Source organism: Vulpes vulpes, chromosome 5 (genome assembly GCF_048418805.1).
Source record: "Vulpes vulpes isolate BD-2025 chromosome 5, VulVul3, whole genome shotgun sequence".
NCBI classification, from domain to species: Eukaryota; Metazoa; Chordata; class Mammalia; order Carnivora; family Canidae; genus Vulpes; species Vulpes vulpes.
The window spans coordinates 99,445,855-99,467,830 of NC_132784.1; the positions used below are offsets into that span (position 1 = coordinate 99,445,855).

General features: G+C 36.8%; 2 protein-coding genes across 3 annotated transcripts in view; one reads left to right on the forward strand and one right to left on the reverse strand.

The window, feature by feature from the left end:
* Nucleotides 1-12,966: 12,966 nt before the first annotated feature.
* Nucleotides 12,967-13,412, reverse strand: LOC112914531 (large ribosomal subunit protein eL31-like). Its single transcript, XM_072759492.1, has one exon. The coding sequence runs from the start codon at nt 13,384-13,386 to the stop codon at nt 13,009-13,011; it is 378 nt and encodes a 125-aa protein (XP_072615593.1). The 5' UTR covers nt 13,387-13,412; the 3' UTR covers nt 12,967-13,008.
* Nucleotides 13,413-19,206: 5,794 nt separating this feature from the next.
* BRINP3 (BMP/retinoic acid inducible neural specific 3) overlaps nt 19,207-21,976 on the forward strand; it is a 381,312-nt gene continuing 378,542 nt past the window's right edge. The window contains exon 1 of one of the 2 annotated variants that reach the window (XM_025991327.2): nt 19,207-20,183. The gene's annotated coding sequence lies outside the window, so the exon portion shown is untranslated. Of the gene's footprint in view, nt 20,184-21,620; nt 21,963-21,976 lie in introns of those variants that run through there. The other variant, XM_025991328.2, reaches the window with a different exon arrangement.

Below are 21,976 nucleotides of genomic sequence, written 5' to 3' on the forward strand. Positions count from 1 at the left end.
ATTCTCAGGGCAGATGTGAAGACACATAATTTATATATTCAAAATGTGGGATTCTAAAGAAAACAAATAAGGAAAATGTCCATTTGAAAAACAGATTGGTGGGCAGTCTGGGTGGCTCAGTAGTTTAGCGCTCCCTTCAGCCCAGCGTGTGATCCTGGAGACCCAGATCGAGTCCAACGTCAGGCTCCCTGCATGAAGCCTGCTTCTCCCTCTGCCTGTGTCTCTGCCTCTTTCTCTGTGTTTCTCATAAATAAATAAAATCTAAAAAAAAAAAAAAAACAAAACCAAAACCAAAACCAAAAAACACACAAAAAAAAAGATTAGTGAGGAATTTAAATTGTATTCAACCTCAGATATTTTACAGAAGGCTAGATATTAATAGGAAAGGAAATTCAGGAAACTATGAGAATAATGGAGAGGGAAATAAATATAAGGAGCCTGAGTGAAAATATTACTACATCAGGTTCATTAACATTATAAAAAATATTGAAAATATTTAAGGATTATTACAGTAATTAGAATTATTTCAAACTTCATCATTTTAATTAGTTCAGTAAAAGGTTAATGTTTACTTGATAAAACTGAACTCCTAGAAGCTGACCTACCAGGAAAGAAGATGGCTCAAGCAGAGCCCCATCGAAAGCTGTCACAGTCTAGTGGTTAGGCAATCATTTCTGGTCTAGAGCAAGACTGGGGCTTGGGCCTCTGATCTTGCCAATGTAAAGCTTGTGCTTTTCCATCCACAAATACTGGGCTGGAAGGATAGGACTGAAGCCAAAATTCTGCCCTGTTGCATTGCTATGGTGTCCTGACCCTGATCCCACTATGAGGGGATACTTTATTACTCATGCAGCTTAAGAGATCCAAGGATCAGCATTCCTCTCCTGGAGTGTGACCATGTGCCCTGCTAGACTTCTTCTTCTTCTTTTTTTTTTTTTTAAGATTTTATTTATTCATGAGAGACACAGACAGAGAGAGAGGCTGAGACACAGGCAGAGGGTGAAGCAGGCTCCATGCAGGGATCCCGACGCGGGACTCCATCCCTGGGTCTCCAGGATCATGCCCTGGGCTGAAGGCAGTGCTAACCCGCCAAGCCACCCGGGCTGCCCCTGCTAGACTTCTGAGTATGTACTAGGATATTGAGGATCCACACACCTGCAGCCACTCCTATCTCTGTAAGTTTTCCCAATAATCACACTTTCAATACTCCTGGTATTCGTGCACTTGACCATTTGCTCTTGTTTGTGGTATAGTTTTCTCCACAGTCAAGTTTAAGGATAAGCTATGTCATGTTTTTTGAGAAAAACAAGAGTTTTTGTTTGTTTGTTTTATTTTTTTGTTTGTTTGTTTTAGATTACTTTGGTCCCTTAGAATTACCTATACAGCCACATTATATTTGTCTTGCTATTCCTTTTCCTCTGCATATTTATAGATATTTGTAAGGCATCTAATTCTTATTTCATAAAAAATAAGAAAAGAAGCTGATAAGATTATTTGATGATATTATCCTTTATCATGGGTATACCGGTCTACTGTTAGAATATCATTATCCAAGGGAAGCTAACTCAATTACAGGTTTACACAGAGTTGAAGACCGAATTCATTTTCTTATACAATAATTAGTGATTGCTATCTGCAACATGACTACACAACTACCAATGTTAAGCATGTAGTAGGGATTTTGATTAGTCGGAGATGTCAAAGGCCTACCAGAGAATGACATCTAATTTGTGATATGACAGTTGAGTAGAAAATGAGCAAGGAGAAATGAAAAGGAATCTTACTCCAAGTAGGCAAACAGCAAGTGTAAAGGACATAAAGCAAGTGGAAACATATCAGATAGAGGAGAATGAAACAGTGTTTTGATCAAAGTGGGTAAAAAAAGTTTTGTACAATCTACAGTTGGAGAATTTGTTTGGGGCTAGGTCATGTGGCTTGTAAACCAAACTGGGGAATTGTTCATTGATCCTAAGAACATTTTTAAGAACAAAAAATCATAACTGGGAGAATGATACGATTATATGAGTTTTGAAAAAATGTCGGGACATGTTATAGAGAATTCAGATTAGATCCAGTTAGGTAGTGCTTTCAGTAATCTAAATGAGAAATAATGCTATCTTGGGCAAAGATGATGGTGGTACAGTCCGAGAAAACTGATCAGAATAAAGTCATTTACTGTGTTGCATGTGCTTGCTGATGATTGAATATGGAGGAAGTATAAAAAAGCAATTCAAGAATGACTTAAACAGTTGGTTGGATTGTGGTACCATCCATGGAGTTTGAGAATAGTGGAAAAAGAGTAGAGTTTGATGAAAAAGATGGTGAGTTCACTTTTGAGTTCATTGATTTGGAATGCTTTGTGACATTCATCTAATAGGAGATATTTTATGGTCGGTTATACACATCAATCAGAATCCCTGCAGAGAAGTGTGGAATGATAGTATACATCTTCCATTTATTTGCAAATAGGTTTCCCATAAATAGTCAATAGAAACATCTTCGGACCATTTAAGCAGAAGTGTGTGTTTATTGGAAGGATTTTTATTAGCTCAAGGGTTTTTAAATACCGCCACAAAATGGGCTCAGAAAACAATTAAGAGCAAAGAATGTATGGTGGCCAAATCCAAGCAAAAATCACACCACTGAGCCCATCTGGTGACAATATTGATACCCCCTCGTCTCCCACACCTCCTACTCCTTTGTGCCACAGGATATTGGATATTGCTGCAGGCATTGTGGGCACCGCTGCTGCTATTGGAACTGCAAAGGTGAAGCTGCTGTTGTTCCTGCTGCTAACATGAAAATCAATTTCTTACTGTTTGTGATGATTTGTCTTCCTAGTTGGAGATTTAAATTGCTAGGCATGTGCATCTGATTATCCAACCTAGAACATATGCTTGTGCTGGAAAAGTGCATCCTTGTGGCTTCTCTGAGTCCCAACTGGTCTCATTCAGTGGAGAATTCTTCACTCATAGGAATGGCTTTCAGACAATCAGCAAGTAATATTATGACAAATATCCAATCCAGTCAAATCCAGTCCAAGTATTATGCTACACAATAGTTTTTAAGAGATCTCTTAGGGAGACCATATAGTAGAGAAAATGAAAATACTTCCATTTAGAAATTCAGCTATTTAATTATCCGTATATAGCCAAAAATGTCTCAGAAAGATTTCATTGTGACTTTTCCTTAATTTTTGTCTTCATACATCCTTGTGTGTTTATTTGATTGGCTTAATATCCTGAGTTTATCCCCTCATTTTTGCTTTTTTTTTTTAAGATTTTATTTATTTATTTATTCATGAGAGACCAGAGAGAGAGAGAGGCAGAGACCCAGGCAGAGGGATAAGCAGGATCCACGCAGGGAGCCGGATGTGGGACTTGAGCCCAGGTCTCTAGGATCAGGCCCTGGGCTGAAGGGGGCGCTAAACTGCTGAGCCACCCGGGGTTCCCCTCATTATTGCTTTTATGATAAAATATAGTAAGGAATTATGGATAACAACAAGCGGTTAGGCTCACCAGTCCTCTCTTTAAATGATACTCTGAATCTAAGCCTTATCACCTTGAATAAGGCAGGAAGAAAGGGATGCAATTATTGCTGGTTTAGATTGATGGTTAAAAATAATTTTTTAAATAAGTGACTTTAAAGGTGAATTAGCATTGAGGTGAATCACCATTTTTTGGCACAGTCTATCTGCTATAGACTAAATTGGATCCCCTCCCAAATTCAGATTTTGAAGTCCTAAGAGTCCCTCCCTTCCATGTAACTGCACTGGAAATAGGGCCTTTAAGGAGATAGTTTAGGTTAATGAGGTCATAAAGGTGATGTGCTGATATAATAGTACATCAGAAGAGGAAGAAAGCAAAGCTTTCTCTTCGCAATGTGAGGACACAGTGAGCAGGCAGCCATGTGTACAAGCAGGAAAACTGCTCTCAGAAGAAACCAAACATGCTGATACCTTGATCTTGGACTTTCCAGCTTCCAAAACTGAAAAATACATTTTTGTTGTTTAAGCATCTCAGTTTATGGTATTTTTTTTATGGAGCCTGATAAGTCTAAAACACTATTTACCTTTTATTGATTTTGTAATTCCTGTGGTTTAAGGAAAATAATAAGACTGGCATATTCCAACCCTGACTGAATGATGGAGAGCTATCACATTATTAATTATATATGATATCATGATAATATTTGAAGAATTTTCTATGAATCTATAGAATAAAAATGATTGTATTAAACAAGTCATATATATTTATATATAAATAAATTGATTTTTCTGAATTCTACTGCAACAACAAATTTTATACACTATTAAAAGTAAACCAACTATTTATATATTAGCATTTATTAATGAGAATTTTTACTAAGACCTTGTTTCTATAAGTATATGTTGGGGCACTTGGATGGCTCAGTAGGTTAAGCATCCAACTCTTGATTCTTGCTTAGGTCATGTGCTCGGGTTTGTGAGATCGAGCCCCACATTCAGCTCAGCGCTAGTTGAGGAGCCTGCTTAAGATTCTCTCTCTCTCCCTCCGCCTCTTTCTGCCCTCTCTTCTCTCTCTCACTTTAAAAAAATAAGTTAATAGGGATCCCCGGGTGGCTCAGCAGTTTAGCGCCTGCCTTCGGCTCAGGGTGTGATCCTGGAGTCCCAAGATCGAGTACCACATCAGGCTCCCTGCATAAAGCCTGCTTCTCCCTCTGCCTGTGTCTCTGCCTCTCCCTCTCTGTGTTTCTCATGAATAAATAAATAAAATCATAAATAAATAAATAAATAAATAAATAAATAAATAAATAAATATTAATAATGAAATCAACCAAATGTATTAAAACTTGCTAGTATCCATGTATAAGATATGCAGTGTGATGAATATAGTAAGGGTTTATAATCTATTTATTTATTTGTTTGTTTATATATTCATTTCAGAGAGAGAGAAAGACTGCAAGGGAGTCGAGGTAAAAGCAGAAATGAGGGAGAGAGGAAAGCAGACTCTGTGCTGAGCACAGAGCCTGATGCAGGGCTTGATATAAGCACCGCGAGATCATGGACTGAGCCAAAATCAAGTCCGCTGCTAAGCAACTGAGCCACCCAGGTGCCCTAAGAGCTTACATTATTTTATATTATATATCTATTTATTTGCAAATATATATTAGTCCTTTGAAAAGTTGTACATTTTCTATACTTATTTAGGAAAATGGTGACTTTCAAAAATCTAGGCTTAACAAATACTGCACTATTTTCTAGGAGTGAATGAGGATTTTTATGGACTTCTCAAAGCAAATTAAGACCTTATCAAGGGAATTTAGCAGTAATTGTTAAAAGAAAATTTACCATAAATCTAAATTTATTTTATCTGTGACCAAAATCTGTACCTTTCATTCCTAATCATTCCCCTCTCAGTTTTTAAATTGATTATATACTTTTCCTCCCATGTCATATAATTAAAATATAATTAAATCTAGAAGAAATTGAGTGTATATTTTATTTAACTAAGAAAATTTTAGGGCCTTTAATATTGTCTATATAACAATATTTGCTCTAAAATATGTTTGTCTTGTCCCTGAGGAATATCATAAGTTGATGCAGGAAAAGATAGAAAATTGACTTAGGACTCTATAGCACATATGTGCAAATTGATTTTAAGCATAGTTCTCTCAATATTATTGTACATTCATAATTATAATATTTCTAGAAATTAATTCTATTTATAATTTTAAATAATTATTTCATTTTACAATCTATATTAAAAGTATTTTTCCTATAATTAATAATCTCAATTGTTTAATTATATGTATTAATGTCTTAGGCGATAGTATAGGTAAAAGCATGAACTGCTACATTAGTTCAATACAATTCTTCCTGGAACTCAATTAGAATTCATCAAAAAGAATTTGACTGGACAATGTTTGTGGATTTTTTCTGAACTGAATATTTGGTTTTGAGTATTAAAGGAAGGCTCCTGAAAGGATACAATTTTAATTAGAAAGAGAATATGATTACATTTCAAACCTCTTTTAAATACATCTGTATGATGATTTTAATCAATGAGTAACATCCTATGACTCTAGACACAATTTATAATATTTTCTCAATTAAATTTCAATTTTCAATAGTCATTATTTTGCCTTATTCTCCCCTACTAAATTGTGAAAGCCATCATCTTTTAACTATAGGAACTATATACAAATTGATGGATATTTGCAATGCATGGTGACTTTCTTGTGTTTTCTCTGCACCCTTTTGGGAGAATTTCAGCTTCACACTTCCATTCCTCTTGCCATTTTTTGTAGAGTGCAGTACAGTCATATGACCTAGGTCTCACAATTCAGACCCAATTAGAGATTCAATCTTTAAAGTTGCACATTAAAAAAGCAAGCATTTGGTTGAATCAATATTTTGAAAGCAATGAGAGTGAAGGTATCTGGCTTTTGAGAACAGAAATTGACCTGAGTCAAATATTTAGCACTGTTCTGACACATTAGACAGCATACTGGAAAGTATCACAAAAAAGACCAAGAATAGATATTTATACTAAAAGAAAAGCATATTCTTACATGTAGATGAATCTAAATTCATCACTCCACGTTTCTTTTACAAAAGTTTTACAAATTTCCATTTTTGGTCTAATGCAATGGGGTAATATGTGGATATTTTAATTTAGGAGTTGTTTGCTATTTCCTCCCCTAAGGAGAAAATAATATCAAAGTGCTGAATGTTTTGTTTTGTATTGTTTTCAGTCTCAACTGACTATATGGTATAAAACCAAGATGCTTTATGTTTGTGAGAGCTAAACATTAAATAAAATGAATTTTATAAACTTCCCTTTGAGAACCAGATCTCAGAGGACTCATTGCAGAATTTTTTTACTCTAGTAAAAAATTTTTAATCTAGAGAATTTTTACTCTAATTTAGAGCACTACATACAAGGGCAGTTCTCTTACATACGGAAAGTTAACAAAAGTTCTCTTGGCCAGTGTAGGGAGGAGAGGAAAGGGGGAGCATGATAGAGGATGAGTATGAATAGAGATAATTAGAAATCTCAGAGACAGAGATTTCTACTCCACTTTCCTCCTAAAATTTTGTAAGACAACTTTCAGTGGGTGTTGTCCACAGTACAGTAAAGATGACATTGTGGCATTTTAGAAAGAAAAAGATCCTGAAATAGTACCACCTTGTTTCTCATGGGCTATGTGTGTGTGATGGAGAATATCCAAGTTTTCAAGAGGGAGATTGTTCTGAACCTGCTTCTGGACCCAGTGAGGCCTGGGATTATGATTATATAAGTATAAAATGGGAATTCCTCTCAATAGCATGGCCTAAGAAGGAGCATGAATGGAAATTTCTGTAGAAGCCAATCAAGACTAGATGAGAGTGATTACAGATATAGTAGTAACAGACTAGAGGATAAAAGGAAGATTAAAAATTTCAGGATCTTGGGAGCTATGGTAATGATTTTGGTGTTTGTTCTAGATAAATAGGAATCCATTGCACGTTTTTAACAGAAGACTTATATGTGAGAAATTTTTTAAGATTTTATTTATTTATTTATTTTTATTTTTATTTTTTTTTTTAAGATTTTATTTATTTGAGGAGAGAGAGAGAGAAAGAATGGGTGGGGGTGGGGGTGTAGAGAGAGAAAATCTCAAGCCGACTCTGCTCTGAGAGCAGAGCCTGACATAGGGCTCAATCCCACGACCCTAAAATCAAACCTGAGGTGAAACCAAGAGTCAGATGCCCAACCGACTGAGCCACCCAGGCATTCCAAGAAATGTTTATTTTAACAGGATTATAATATTTACTGTGTTAGAAAAAAAATGGCAGTGGAGAAGTCAGAACAAAGAAGATATGCAGTAAATCAGGTTAGAGATTATGGTGGCTTGACTTGGTATGCTAGCATAAAAGGGACAATTAGTCAGATGTTGGTTGTATTTTGAAGGTAGGATCAAATGATTTGTTGATTACATGTGTATGACCTCTGAGAAAAAGAGAAAAGTTAAAGATTCCTTTAGTTTTTTCCTGACTATATTCAAGGATGGAGTGTTGTTAATTGAGTTGAGGAAGAATGTAGATGGAACAGGTTTGAAAAGCATTGGAGTTATAAGCAGATGAATTTTGAACATGTTAAAATTAGAATGGTTATTACACTTCCAAGTGAGACTGCAAAATAGTAATTCTATAGATTCTGGAAAGTGTACAAGGGATTATCACCCTGAAAATATAAATTTGGGAGTAACCAGTACACAGATGATGTTGGATGCCATAGAAATTAATGTATTTTCCAAGACCTTGAGTGTAGATATAAAGAAGTTAAGGGACAGGATCTTAGTGAATATCAACTTCAAGAGTTCATGATGATGAGAATAAACTAGAAAACATAATTGAGAGGCAGAAACCAGAAATATAGGAAGGAGATCAATTACTGTTTTGTGTTGGACGCAAATATGCCAACTATTTCAAAGAAGAGTATTGTGCAAAATGCTATTTATTAGTCAAAGAAGTTGTAAACCAAAAATTGACCATTGACTTAGGTTATACAACACCTATGTTCCAACTATTAATCCTGTTTTCTTCCTACCATTCCCATCCACAGAACACAGCCACTGATCAATCACTAATCTTTTTATTCTCGCTATAGCTTTACGTTTTCTGGGCTTTCATATAGTTGAGATTATAAAGTACAGAGGCTTCTCAGATTGGCTTATTTCGCTAAATAATATGCATTTCAGGTTTATGCATGTCTTTTTTGTGGCTTAGATAGTACACTTTTTAAAATCAGTGATAATTCTGTATTGCATGGATGCACGACAGTTTGTTTAGCCAATTACCTTTTTGAAGGATAATCTGCTTGCTTCCAATTGGAACAATTAAAAATAAAGTTGCAGGTATTTCTGTGGACATACATTTTTGACTCATTTTGGTAAATAAGAAGTGCAGTTGATGAGTCATATAAGACTGTTTACCTTTGTAAGTAACTTTTAAACTTGCTTCCAAAATGACTGTACCATTCTGCATTCCCACCAGAAATGAATGAGAGTTTCTATTGCTCCACATCCTCTAACAATTTGCTATTGTCCGGTTTTTTTATTTTAACCATTTATAGCAGGTATTTTGTTGTAATTTGCATTTTCCTAAGGATACATGATGTCGAGCATCTTTTTGTATGCCCAATTACCGTCTGTATATATCCATTGGTGAGGTCTCTGGTCAGATCTTATGCTCTATTTTTATAATTTTTTCTTATTGTTGAGTTTTAAGAGTTTGTGTATTTTGGATATCAATCCTTTATCAGATACATGTTTTGCAAGTATTTTGTCCCAGTCTGTGGCTTTATTGTTTCATTCTCTTAACAATGTCTTTTGCAGAGCAAAAGTTTTTAATTATAATTAAGTCAACTTATCTCTTTTTTCTTTTCTTTTTTTTTTTTTTTTTTTTTAGTTTCATGAATTGTACTTTTGGTGTTACATCTAAAAGGTCGTTTCCAAACTCAAGGTTACCTGGATTTCCTTCTATTATCTTCTAGGAGCTTTATATTCTGTATTTTGCATTCAGGTCTGAGATCTGTTTCAAGTTTTTTTGTAAAAAGTCTAAGGCCTGGGATCCCTGGGTGGCGCAGCGGTTTGGCGCCTGCCTTTGGCCCAGGGCACGATCCTGGAGACCCGGGATCGAATCCCACGTCGGGCTCCCGGTGCATGGAGCCTGCTTCTCCCTCTGCCTGTGTCTCTGCCCCTCTCTCTATCTCTCTGTGACTATCATAAATAAATAAAAAAATAAATAAATAAAAGTCTAAGGCCTGTAGATATACAATTGAGTGCCAAGTTCAGGCACAGGGATGTTATATGGGAATACCCAAGGCCATAAGTATTCATTCACTAACAAATATTTATTAAGGATCAACTCTTTGTAGAGCCCACTCAATGCTGGCAGGGACTGGAATTTCTTCTATTATCTAGCAACACACCACCCATCAAATTCCTTCCTCTAATTCTTTCTCGCAAGCAAAGTTAAAATTTGTCCTGAACTAAATATACAACCAAAGAATACTTTGATTTGAGAATATCAGTGCAGCATATTGTTATGTTCTTTTCTTCTTTCTAGACACCTAATGGAACACTAGGTATTAGAATGGAAGGGGTCTGGGTCCTTGAGTTGTTGTGTATCAGATTACTACATCGTCCTGCCTGCTAAACTGAACTGTGCATTAGCACAAAAAAAATTGTAGTTGAACTAAAGACATTGGAGTTGTTAATTTTAGACTTCTGCCAAAAAATAAAAAATTCACCCTGTCTGCTGAAACTGTTGCCTTTTAAAACTCTAAGCAAACTCTTCTGCCAATAAGTACAGGCCACAGGTAAAAACATGTGCTTTCAGAAGCTAGTAAGTAATGTAAGTGAAGCATGATATATGTCTTGCTGAAGAGATCTTATGCCTAAGCTAAAGACACTGGCAATTATTCAGATCTAGGTTTATTATTTTCTTCTGTGTTGTTGTTAGGATTTCGTCAATATTTGTAAGATACTTGATGTCCATGACTTTGGTTATCTTATTCAGCATATTATTCTAAGAAGTGCTTGGATCACAGATGACGATAAATTTGTTTTTCTTTCTAATAAAAGGATGATTGATGATGTGAATAGAATGTGGGATAGAGTCAAAAGTACCTTTATATTTATCAGTATACTCCCCCTATCCTCCTACTAGGACATAAAGACTGTAACTTATTTATTTTTATGTCCTTATAACATTTAGAACCTTGCTTCTTACATATAATACTATCAATAAATGATTGTTGAATAAATGCTCAATAAATATTTGTTGAATTGACTTTTAGGCTTGGGCTCCTTCCATAAATATGAAATGAATTCATTTTATATAGTCTTTTAAAATTGCTTTTGTCTGTAAATTCATATTTTCTCCTCAGAGGCAAAACTCCATGATCAATGTGAAGGATTGTTTTTCTTCCTCCTACAAGGTATGTATTTCTTCAGAATAGGAAGTACACACATTACAGAGATTTAGAGACACCAAGAGAATTAGCAATCAAATAGCTTAGTTTCTTTTATTTCTACATGGGGTGAAAGGCCTTAGGAGTTCAGGAGACACTAAAATTAATGATGCATCCTAATTAAGTAAACGTTTGGGTTCCTTTCCTGATTGAAGTACTGTACAAAATATAAGGAGAAAATGATTGAATTGCTTTATATCCATCTTTCCATGAAAATAAAAATCCTCTCACTCCTTGTCAGTCCATCTCTTGTAGTCTCATTTTGATCTCACGTTTCTTTTAATATTTTGCTAATTTTCTTCAGCTTCTGACCTTATTGTTACTGTGCTTAGTGTCTTCTCTTCATACCATCTAATTTTCAGACAATCAAGTGTCATGATTATCATTTCTTTTCTTAAACATCTATCAATATTTGTTACAACCAAATCAGCATGAATTGGATGCTAATATTGTGTAAGACTCTACGTTAAGTGAATGAAACTGTGCAATATTATAAGTTATTAAATGGTTAGTTTATTTCTGGAGACTAGTGCTATTATCTGATTGTCCCTACCCTGGTTCCTTTTCACGCTTTATGTAATCAAGTTGGATGAATCAACCTGGTTCTTGAGGAAATCAAGTTTCTGCCTGATGAAAGACAGTGGTTTGTTCAATACCTAGAGGAATGAAATGGCCATGAAGCCAGAGTTTGCTGTTAATTCTTAAAGTTCCTAGAAAGGAAAGAACATACTACATATTTTTGAACTCTATGCATGACTGGCTCTATTAGTTTCCTGTTGCTGCTTTTATAAAATTACCACAAATATATAGCATCTTAAAACAACACAAATCATTAACAATTCTGTAGGTCAGAAGTCTAAAATTGATCAGTAGGACTTAATTTCTTCTGAAAGCTCTAGGGAACCATCTGTTTCCTTCCCTTTTCCAGCTACTTAGGATGTCTTGCATGCATTCCTTGGCTAATGGTCCCTCATCACTCCATCTACTTCTCTCATCAGAGTTCTTTCTCTGACTCCATCCTTTTACCTTTCTCTGGTAAGGATGCTTGTGATTATTTTAGGGAAACACAACTAATCTAGGCTGCTCTCTGTGTCACAAGGTCTTTAACTTTATGAAGTTTACAAAATCTCTGTGCTATACATGGTAACCTAGTCCCACACCCTGGGAATTAGAATGTGGGTATTTGGGGAAATTTTAGTCTTACTACCACACTGAATAATCATTGAAATTCAGATAAAAGGGAGAATTATAAAGAGGTTGTATCTGATCATTTCCTTGAATGTTTTCAAAATTGTTATTTTTAGGTCACTTCAAAAATTGTGCAAGTTTATTCATGTCAGTTGATAATGCATTAATCCATATAGTCACTATGTCATTGAACATATTTCGGTCACTGCACTCATGAATAGATTTTGGCAGTACAAATAATTTAGAAAGTAATCATTTTGTTAATGTCAAAAAAAAATCTTAATTCTGATAAGCCTGACTAGTAAAATGTTATATAAACTGATAGTTTTATAATTAAGCTCACAAAATTAGAAACAATTCTCTCTTCTATGAATATATTTTGCTTGCAAAAGTTGACAGATGAAGAATTTACATCTACATAGTTTGTTAATAAAATTAACAAATAATTTGATACTTCCATTACATTTCTTCTTCCCTTCAACAAGTTAAGAAATATAACAAATAGAAACAGCTTAATTATTTCTTTTAGTAATCAATAACAATGCTTTAATTTCTTGATACTTATTTCCCCTTATTTTCAAATAAACAAAATGTTTTAATTTACAGCATAGTGAGAGGATTAAATTGGTATGGTGGATAGTAAGGTATTATAAAAATAAAAATCCTGAGCAATAACAAAGGGTTGTGATGGTTTAAACATGGTTTACTAAGGCCACAGATATGTAAAATATCCTGAAAATATTTTGAAAAATGCTGCCACTTAGTTTTTTGTTTTTGTTTTTGTTTTTTCAGTTTTATACCTTTATTTGACAATCAGCGATTAGTTCTCATCCACATTAACAGTCGGTAGATTTTTGAAAGTGGTGACAGGTACGTAGGTAACCAGCGTGTAGAGCTTGTTTGGTGAATCTTCATCCTCGTTACGTTTTCTGGACAACCGCACACGGATACGGTATGGAACATTCCTTATTCCTTTGGCCCAGACAGCTTTGTTGAGCCTGGTGTCAATGCGCACATCTGGAGTTCCCATCTCCTTCATGGCAAATTTCCGGATCTCTTTGAGTGCCCGAGGGGCACGCTTCTTGAAACCCACTCCATGGATACATTTGTGAATGTTGATGGTGTATTCTCTGGTCACTACCTCGTTGATGGCAGAACGGCCCTTCTTCTTCTCGCCACCCTTCTTTGCGGGAGCCATTCTGCGGGGCCCTAGTTGGAAAGGAAGCAATGCTGCCACTTAGTAATAGTATTTCTAAATGTTAAGTAAAAATTAAATACAGTAAACCCTTGTAGGGATATGAGAGATGGAAGGTTCAGTTAAGTACTTAATTTCATCCATTAAATAAATACTTCTTGAGCTCCTTTATGTAAGGTCTTCTACTGGATGGTGCAGATACAAAGCAAAGGAGTCGAAAATAAATATGAAAAACACAATCATGGTTTCTCCATGAAACTGATAGTAAGCAACATGTTCTTTGAAATAGATTAGGCTCTAAATTCTATTACACACTTTCGAAGATATTATTAATCACACAAGAACACTTGGAACAATACAAATGCTACTTAAATGCTTCCAGAATGCTTCTATAATCCCAGTATTTTATATATGATAGAAAAGTACAATGGGAATCCACCCAGACTTTGCAGTCATAAAAACTGATTTATAATTCTGAACCTTCTACTTAGTTTGTGACTTTGGGCAAATTAATGAAGTTCTTTGAGATTGTTGCTTCATATATGAGATGTTCATAACCAAATTGCACAGCTCATATTGAGATAATCTATTTAAAAATACAGGCCTACTGTATGTTCTTCAAAAAATTCTATGAATTTGGGCACCTGGGTGGTTCAGCTGGTTAAACGGCCAACTCTTGATTTTGGTCCAGGTCATGATCTCAGAGTTGTGAGATTATGGGAGCTCAATGTCAGACTCTGTTTGTGCTCAGTGAGGAGTCTGCTTGGGATTCCTTCCCTCTGCCCCTCCCCCCACTCATGCTACTCCCTCCCTCCTTCTCAGATAAAAATCTTTAAAAAAAATCCTATGAATCAACTTCTCTTTCTCTTTAGCAATTAGAAATTTTATTCAACAATGGTTAGATTTTAAATAAGTATGGATTTTGTTTTCAATTCTCAAAACACAAAATAACCAATATAAATTATTTTTCACATGTATTCCATCTTTTGCAATATTTCAAATTAGTGTAAAAATTTAATTTCATAAGAGCATGTTATACAGACCTAAAAATGTTCAGATTTTCTTTTATTTTTGTTAAATCCAATAATAACCCCTTTGAAATAATAACTGCCAATAGAGGGGATCCCTGGGTGGCGCAGTGGTTTGGCGCTTGCCTTTGGCCCAGGGCGCGATCCTGGAGACCCGGGATCGAATCCCACATCGGGCTCCCAGTGCATGGAGCCTGCTTCTCCCTCTGCCTGTGTCTCTCCCTCTCTCTCTCTCTGTGACTATCATAAATAAATAAAAATTAAAAAAAATTAAATAACTGCCAATAGATTTCAATGTTGTATTTGTCTTTCAGGTTGTCATTTCCAAGAAAAGTATCTCATGTAATACTCAAATTTTGATCTCTGTGAAAGAATGAAAAATGGCTTCAATCACTCCAGAAAACTGAACGTTCCTAAATGACTGAAGTTTTATAGCTTTTCTCCTATTAAGAAAGCCCTTTGTTTATGGAACATGCATTTTTTTGCATAATAATATCTTCATCACAATGTATTCTCTTAGTTTCTGCATTTATTTCATAGTGTGTGTGTGTGTGTGTGGTTTTAGATGTAAGTCTAATTAACCTTCTTATTTTGAGATGATGGCTTTCTTCTTGATATAGTTCTATTTTCTATTTTTTCTGTTGGTAGGGAATTTAAAAAATAGAACTGCAGGTGATATAATGGAGTGTGATACTGTAGGTATTGGAATGATCCACCCTTTAAGATTGAATGGGGGTGTGTGTGTGTGTAATAGTCTAGGGAGCAACCCAGTGAAGTATAAACACTGAGAATCTTTCCTGAGAAAGGAAAATTACACTAAGAAATTATCCCCCATTATCGAGGGCAGAGATAGCAGGGAGCTGGGAGTATAAAAAGTAATGGGGAAATAAAAATTATCTACAAAGGAGAGTATTAGTTGTCAACAAAATAAGCTACAAGAAGGATGCAATTTATTAATCTTTGTACTACCTTCTCTTTCATCTATTCCTTGTCCCAATCTCAATATCTGCTTTAACAGCTAGTGATAGAATTTAATTGATTTACAATGAATACTAGCTAAGAAGTTAGGAAGACTCAATTTAAAGTTTCTTGGATTACCAGTTAGAATATGATTACACTAATCACTTAGCCACTTAGATTCTCAATTTCTTCATCATAATGAAGAGTTAGACTCAATGGCCATTAAAGTTCCTTCAAGTTCCAACATACAGTAGTCCCCTCTGTCTCTGGTTCCCCGGTTTCAGTTAACCTACCAACAGCTTCAGTTTCTGGAAACAGGTGATCCCTTTCTGATAAGGAGTCTGAAGGTCAGTAGTAGTCTAAAGCTCTGTCACGATGCCTATGCCATTCCCTCATTTCATCTCATCCATTTCATTTTATTATCTCACATCAACATGAGAAGAAAAAAAAGTTGAGTATGGTCCAATAAGTATTTTGAGAGACACGTTCACATAACTTTTATTACAGCATATTTTTATAATTGTTCTATTTTTTGATATTGTTAAAATTTTACTGTGCCTAATATATAAATTAAAGTATGTATGTTTTGGAAAAAACAGCATAATTAGGGTTCTGTACTATTCGTAGTTTCAGGCATCTTCTGGGGGTCTTGGACTGTATCCTCTGTGGATAAGGCAGGGGACTACTATAATTATTTTGAGATTCAAATATATTGGCTCAGCTTATTTAGCAGCATATTCGTATTATGGAGTGAGACATGAAAATGTTTTCACACTTAAATATTTAAAACACTTAAGACGTTTTCAAAGAGAAATATATATATAAAGCCAAAATAAACATATAGCAGATACTAAAATGAATAAATTTCAATATTCTAATGAGGGAAATTATATATGCATCACATGTGTACGATGTATGACTGATTCACTTTGTATGCAAGAAAGTTTTAATTTACTCTTATTACTACATTTTTATAGTAATATGTTATATTACTTTTTAATTAATATAAATGTATTTGATATTTAATTAATTTTTAAAAATGTAATTTAACATAAATGTAATTGATATAAATTACATATTTATATATAGTATAAATTTGAAAACAACCTAAAGCACATTGTCATTTTTAGTCACAAATAGATTCACAATTTCTCAAATACAAATGCCTTGGACATTGGTTTTGGTTTAGACGTTAGTGAATTAATAGGTAAGAAATATATTAAGTGGTTCCTATACACCCACAAGAAGGAGCCAGAAAGGCAAACCAAAGACCTTACCAGTAATATAGAATGTGCTAAAATACCAACTGTAGATGTACCTTGAGATTATTCAGTAAAGGACAGACTCAGTATAAAATAAAATGTGTAATTTTTGAGATGGGTCTAAGTACAAACCAGGTAGGAGCTAACTAAGAGATATAAAAACCTATGGTTCTATTTTGAGGTTCATCAAATTTTATCATATGATTTAATATAATGCTCAGATACAGAGTTTAACAAATTTTAAGTGCTATAAAATATGTTAAAGTTAGGGAACCATGGGTCACAAAGTCAATATCATCCTGAGCTTTTTATTCTTCAAATATTTAAAAGAACAACAACCTTACATTTATTTCACAAATGTTACATTTCCTAACTTAGGTTGGGTCTTCAACAAATTACTGTATTTCTTTGAATAGCAATTTAGGTAAGTAGGTTTAGGCAGCTTATGAAGATTGTATATCTGTATATCACAATTGTTAAGGTTGAATTTGTAACAAATGTAATTCAGAGCATTCATCCTCCTTGTGTGGATCTCAGATCCCCCTACCAACATTTGTCAGCATGTGTAAAAAGAGATATAACACACAAGTAATCTTTTGGATAACATTAGATGACTGAAGAAAAACTTCTGCTGCAGGTCCTTATTAGGATTGGAACACAGCCTAAGGAGAGAAAGAAAAAAAAAAGTTAAACACACATGAAATTTTTTCCCTGGACAATTTTGATAGTAATAAAGACTATGGATACTTGATTGAGCACATGCACAATTTGCCTTGCTGTTGAAATATTACACTTGGCTATCTCTCTTCTGGGATTTCCTAATAGAATTCTAGAAAATTGATGATCTGAAATGAACTCTATTCTTATCAATGGAATTTTAATAGATATTTTGGATGAAGTTAAGGCCATCCTATTTGTATCAGGAATAAATTTTGTTCAAGTTAGCTTTTTCTTTATCATTAAAGTTGGGCATAAGGGGTGTACAGTATAAGGTATAACAACAATGGAGGAAAAAATAATACAGATATTACACCCATAAAATATATTCTATGACTCAAAATTGCAATGATGTCTCTTCAAGCAAGTCTCCTTTGGTTTTTCGTATCCAGAATGGTCAGCTGACACTTAATAAACCAATTTCACACAATTTGCAAGATGTATTATTCTGTACACTTAGTGACATATGATGTAAGCACAATCCAGGGCTGTTTGGCTTCCTCCCACTTTTACACTCGTCACATAATAAGCAAATGCAGGCTGGGGGTGCTATAGACTCATGAAAACCAGAGGGCTTTCTGAATTTATAGGTATCACCACAACATGCAAATGGCTATCTTGGAAGCTGATAATTTGTATCTGGTACAAGAATTGGGACAAAGATGTACACATCGGTAAGGGGTACCATGGCTCTAACTTGCCTTTAGTTTAAAGCTTACTCATTAAGCTTTAGCTTAATACACATTCACATCTCTGCAATGGAATTTTAGAACATGACCAAGGTATATGAAAACCTTGGACATGGGGCTACTACCCGAAATCATTCTATTTTCAGAAAGAAAGAAAAGACACTAGGAAATAAAGGAGGTATTTAAATACTCTTGCAGCATGCAAGCAGGAATCAGCTTTACCTGTGTGTAGGTTTTGAATGTAAGAAATGAAGAGCCTTAAAGCCTTCACATTTTCTTCTTAAAAGCCCCCTAGTTCAAATTCACCCTTACATGCTGCTATTCTCCTAGGAAAGAGGAAAAGAAAATTTCCACTGACCCAGCTCGTGATTTACATACAGAGAGCAAATAAATGAATGGAGTGGGGGATGGGGCAATGAGAAGCAATGTGTTTCCTTTTCAACCGTAGAAAATAAGATTACTTACCAAGAACATTTTTATCCAGGGCAAATGTTTATTCCCTCTATCATTCGGCGCCTCAGTCTCTGCAAGAAATCAATTTCCACTCTGCCTTTCCCTCCTATTTCTAAAAAGAGAGAGAGAGGGAGGCGGGTAATGCTCCAGCTTCAGGGTCCGGAGGAAGATAGAGCAGAGGGCAAAAGACTCCCACAGCGCTCTTCATGCAGATCCGAGCTCGGAGGGTGAACCCACGGGGAGGGAGGTCCCCCCTAAGGAGGGTCCCGAGGGTGGCGAGGGGGGAATCATTTCAGTGCCAAAATATAAATCATCTAAAAAGAGAATTACCAGCCCCTCGGTCGCACAGGCAGTCCCCTGGGGGAAGTCGATTTCAAAGAGGAAAGGGAAGTTCTTCAATTGAATGAGATGGGGGGTGGGGGCGTGGAGAGGGAGACCCGGGGATTAGGGTTTCGGGTTTGGGCTTGGGAGACGGGATGGGACCGTGGAGGGGAAACAGGAGAAGGAATAAAGCTCTTCTTACCCGATCGATCAGGCGATCGCGTGGGCCGTGTCGGGACACGAACACGGCAAGAGGATGCATTCGGCAGCAAAGCCATTTCTGGCGTTCTCTCCCCGGGTACCCAGCAGGAGCCCGAGGGGACGCGACAGCCGCCCAGCCTGGCCCCCGCTCCCCCGGGGACGGTCCCCAGAACCTCCAAAGCTCCAGCTTCTAAAGCGAGGCGCTTGGAGCGGAGCTCTCGGGTGGACGTGACTGCCTCGAGGCGCGGGCTGCAGAATTCTGCGGGAAGCCGGGCTCCGGGAGGCTCCTGCCGCCGCCGCAGCCGCCACCCGGGCGGGCGCCGGGCCCCCCGCCTAAGCCTCCGCGCTGCGCCCCCGAAAGCGCGCGGCGACGCGGCCTCGGCCCATCTGCAGCCCTCCGGTCTCTACCCCCAGTGCCAGTCGCTGCTGTCTGCTCCTCCTAAAGTGACCACAGTGGCTTATTTGGGGGTGGTGGGGTGTGTGTGTGGGGGTCGTGTTGGGCTTCCTTACTGCGCCTCCCTCAGTTGCTGCGAGTGAGAGTTCAAGGGAAATCCCAGTGAAATGCACTGATGGGATACGATTAATCCTAATAATAATGTTCTCAACGCAGGTAACTCTTAAAGAACTGCGAGTGGGGAGAAGGGAGCAGGATTTCCGAGGCAGTGCCCTCTTGAATTCTCATTGGATCCTTCCCAGCAGCCTAAATCATTCCTGCTGCTGTATCTATCAGGATGACTACAGCCTTGCTCACTAGTTCTCTCTTTATCTCTTGTCTTCAACACATCCTTTTACTTCTCTTTGCAGATTTATCTGTATTTCACCTCCTGTTCTCTGGGGTTACACGGCTTCTATTTTCTCCCACTGTATGGGCATGTACAGTCAGTAAATGATCACTTTGTCTGCCTAAGGATCATTACAAATAAGCCCCCCCATCCCACCCTCCCCAATAAAAGGCACCTCTTTCACATTTTGTTGCTTTTCCTTGGGGGTTCGTGGCTTTCTGTGTAGCTGCTTTTTAGTTGGTTACATGCCACCAGGAACTGCTGATTTTTTCAAAGTTCCACCACCCTGCAGCTCATCACTACCTTGATTTGGAAGATCATGGAATATCTGTTTGAATCCTGGATATATTTTTCTCACAGTCATCTTGCTTCCTGAAATGTCCTCTGGTAAGTTTTTCTCCTTATATTATATTGCAAACTTATTGCTAGCGTCATTTTTAATAAGCTTTGTTTGTTTGAGCGATTCCTCATTTTTAAAAATATATTTACTTTCAGAAGTCGAAGATCTGTGTGACTGTTCATTAATTAGTATATTAGTTGCAATCGTGCTACTAAGATGTAGCCCATGTAATGAATTACCCCATCACCTTTTACATTATTTATGTCTATCCTCATTTATATTACAGGTTATAGGAAACATTAACCATCCTTCCTCCCCCCCCCCCCCAATTAATGCTTCTTGGCACACATTCTTGTGCTATTTGAAAGGTCAAATTTTATATGTTTATCTAAGAGTGAGCTTAAAAGAAACCTTCTGACAATTTCAGGGTCTGAGAAAGTTCACTAGTCCCTGATCTTCGGAAGGTTGTTCAGGTCAGCATTTGTTCATTGCAAGCAATTACATGACTGAAGGAGGACTTTTGTAAAGTGTATTTTTATGGATTTAGCAGGACGCTAAGCACTAAAAACCACTCTATGGTAAGAAGAAGAGTGGGAGTTTTAAGTGCACCATTTTTTTCTTACAACATCCCAAATCACACACGAACACGTTATTTTGGGCATTGTGTTTCAATTCAGGCATCTTATTTAGTACATTTCTGATTTTGTGAATTTAGTTGGTGAGCAGCTAATTGGACACAGAGTGCTCATTTCAGAGGCGGAGAGCTATCCGAAAAAAGCACTGATGATCTTGGTTCTAATAAATTGAAAATCAGGGACAGACTTTATATGAAAAAATGTAATTGCCTCACTCTTCACACTTGTTCAACCCCCAGACTCAATTCTTAATGAGTATGTTAATACCTCAGTGGTTTTTTTTTTTTTTTTTTTTTTGCTTTTATGAACATTTTTATGGGCTTCACTGACAGTTATGATCATCACTTCCCCTTTAACTGTAGGTATGTTGAGGAACATTTAAATCTTAGCTTTTACTTCACATATTGACAAGGACACGGTATAAATTAAATGTCAAGCCTGCGTGTAGTGTAATCTCTAATGCATACTCAGGTTTTTCTCTGTGACACCCCCCCCCCCCCCGCCCAGCCCCCATCAGAACAAGTTCCTGGTTTCTACAACATTTCTCTTTATTGGGATGGATGGAGGTGAGAACCTATTGTTTAAGCTCTTTCTTTCTTTCTTTCTTTCTTTTTCTTTCTTTCTTCAGTCTTTTCTTCCTTCATTTTTTTTTTTTTTCCTTTCCTTCTCTCTCTTTTTAAATTTCTGGGAAAGAACTATCCCTGTGCTTACTGATGGCTGACGTGAAGACCTAAGCAATGCTTTTTAAAATTCAAAAGCCCTTTTAGCTTCCAGACATGAAAGTACTCCAGCTGCAGCGTCACCCCACCCCCCGTCTCAGGATTCAAGGGCTTCCCCCCCTCGGCTCCCACCCCCAGCCCGTCGGAACGGGGCTGAGCCTGCGGTGCGCACCGCTTGGCGCCCCTCGCCCGTCACTACTTTCTACCTGGTCTCCTTCCTAGTCTGGTCGTCCTGGCTGACAAGTGCCATCAGCCGCCGTGACTTTAGTTGAAGAAGCGAGGGCTTAGCATAATTCAATTCAAATACCCTCTTTGGAGGACTGCTGCTATTGCGCAAGGGTGGAAGGAGGGGGGGGGGGGGGAGATAAAACCCCAAAAGCAAGACCAAAAAAACCCCGCAACTTTCAGTGCAGTCAGGTCTTCTCCTCTTGACCCAGTCTACTCCAGCAAAGCACAGACGTACGGGGCTTAGGTAAGTGCGTTTTG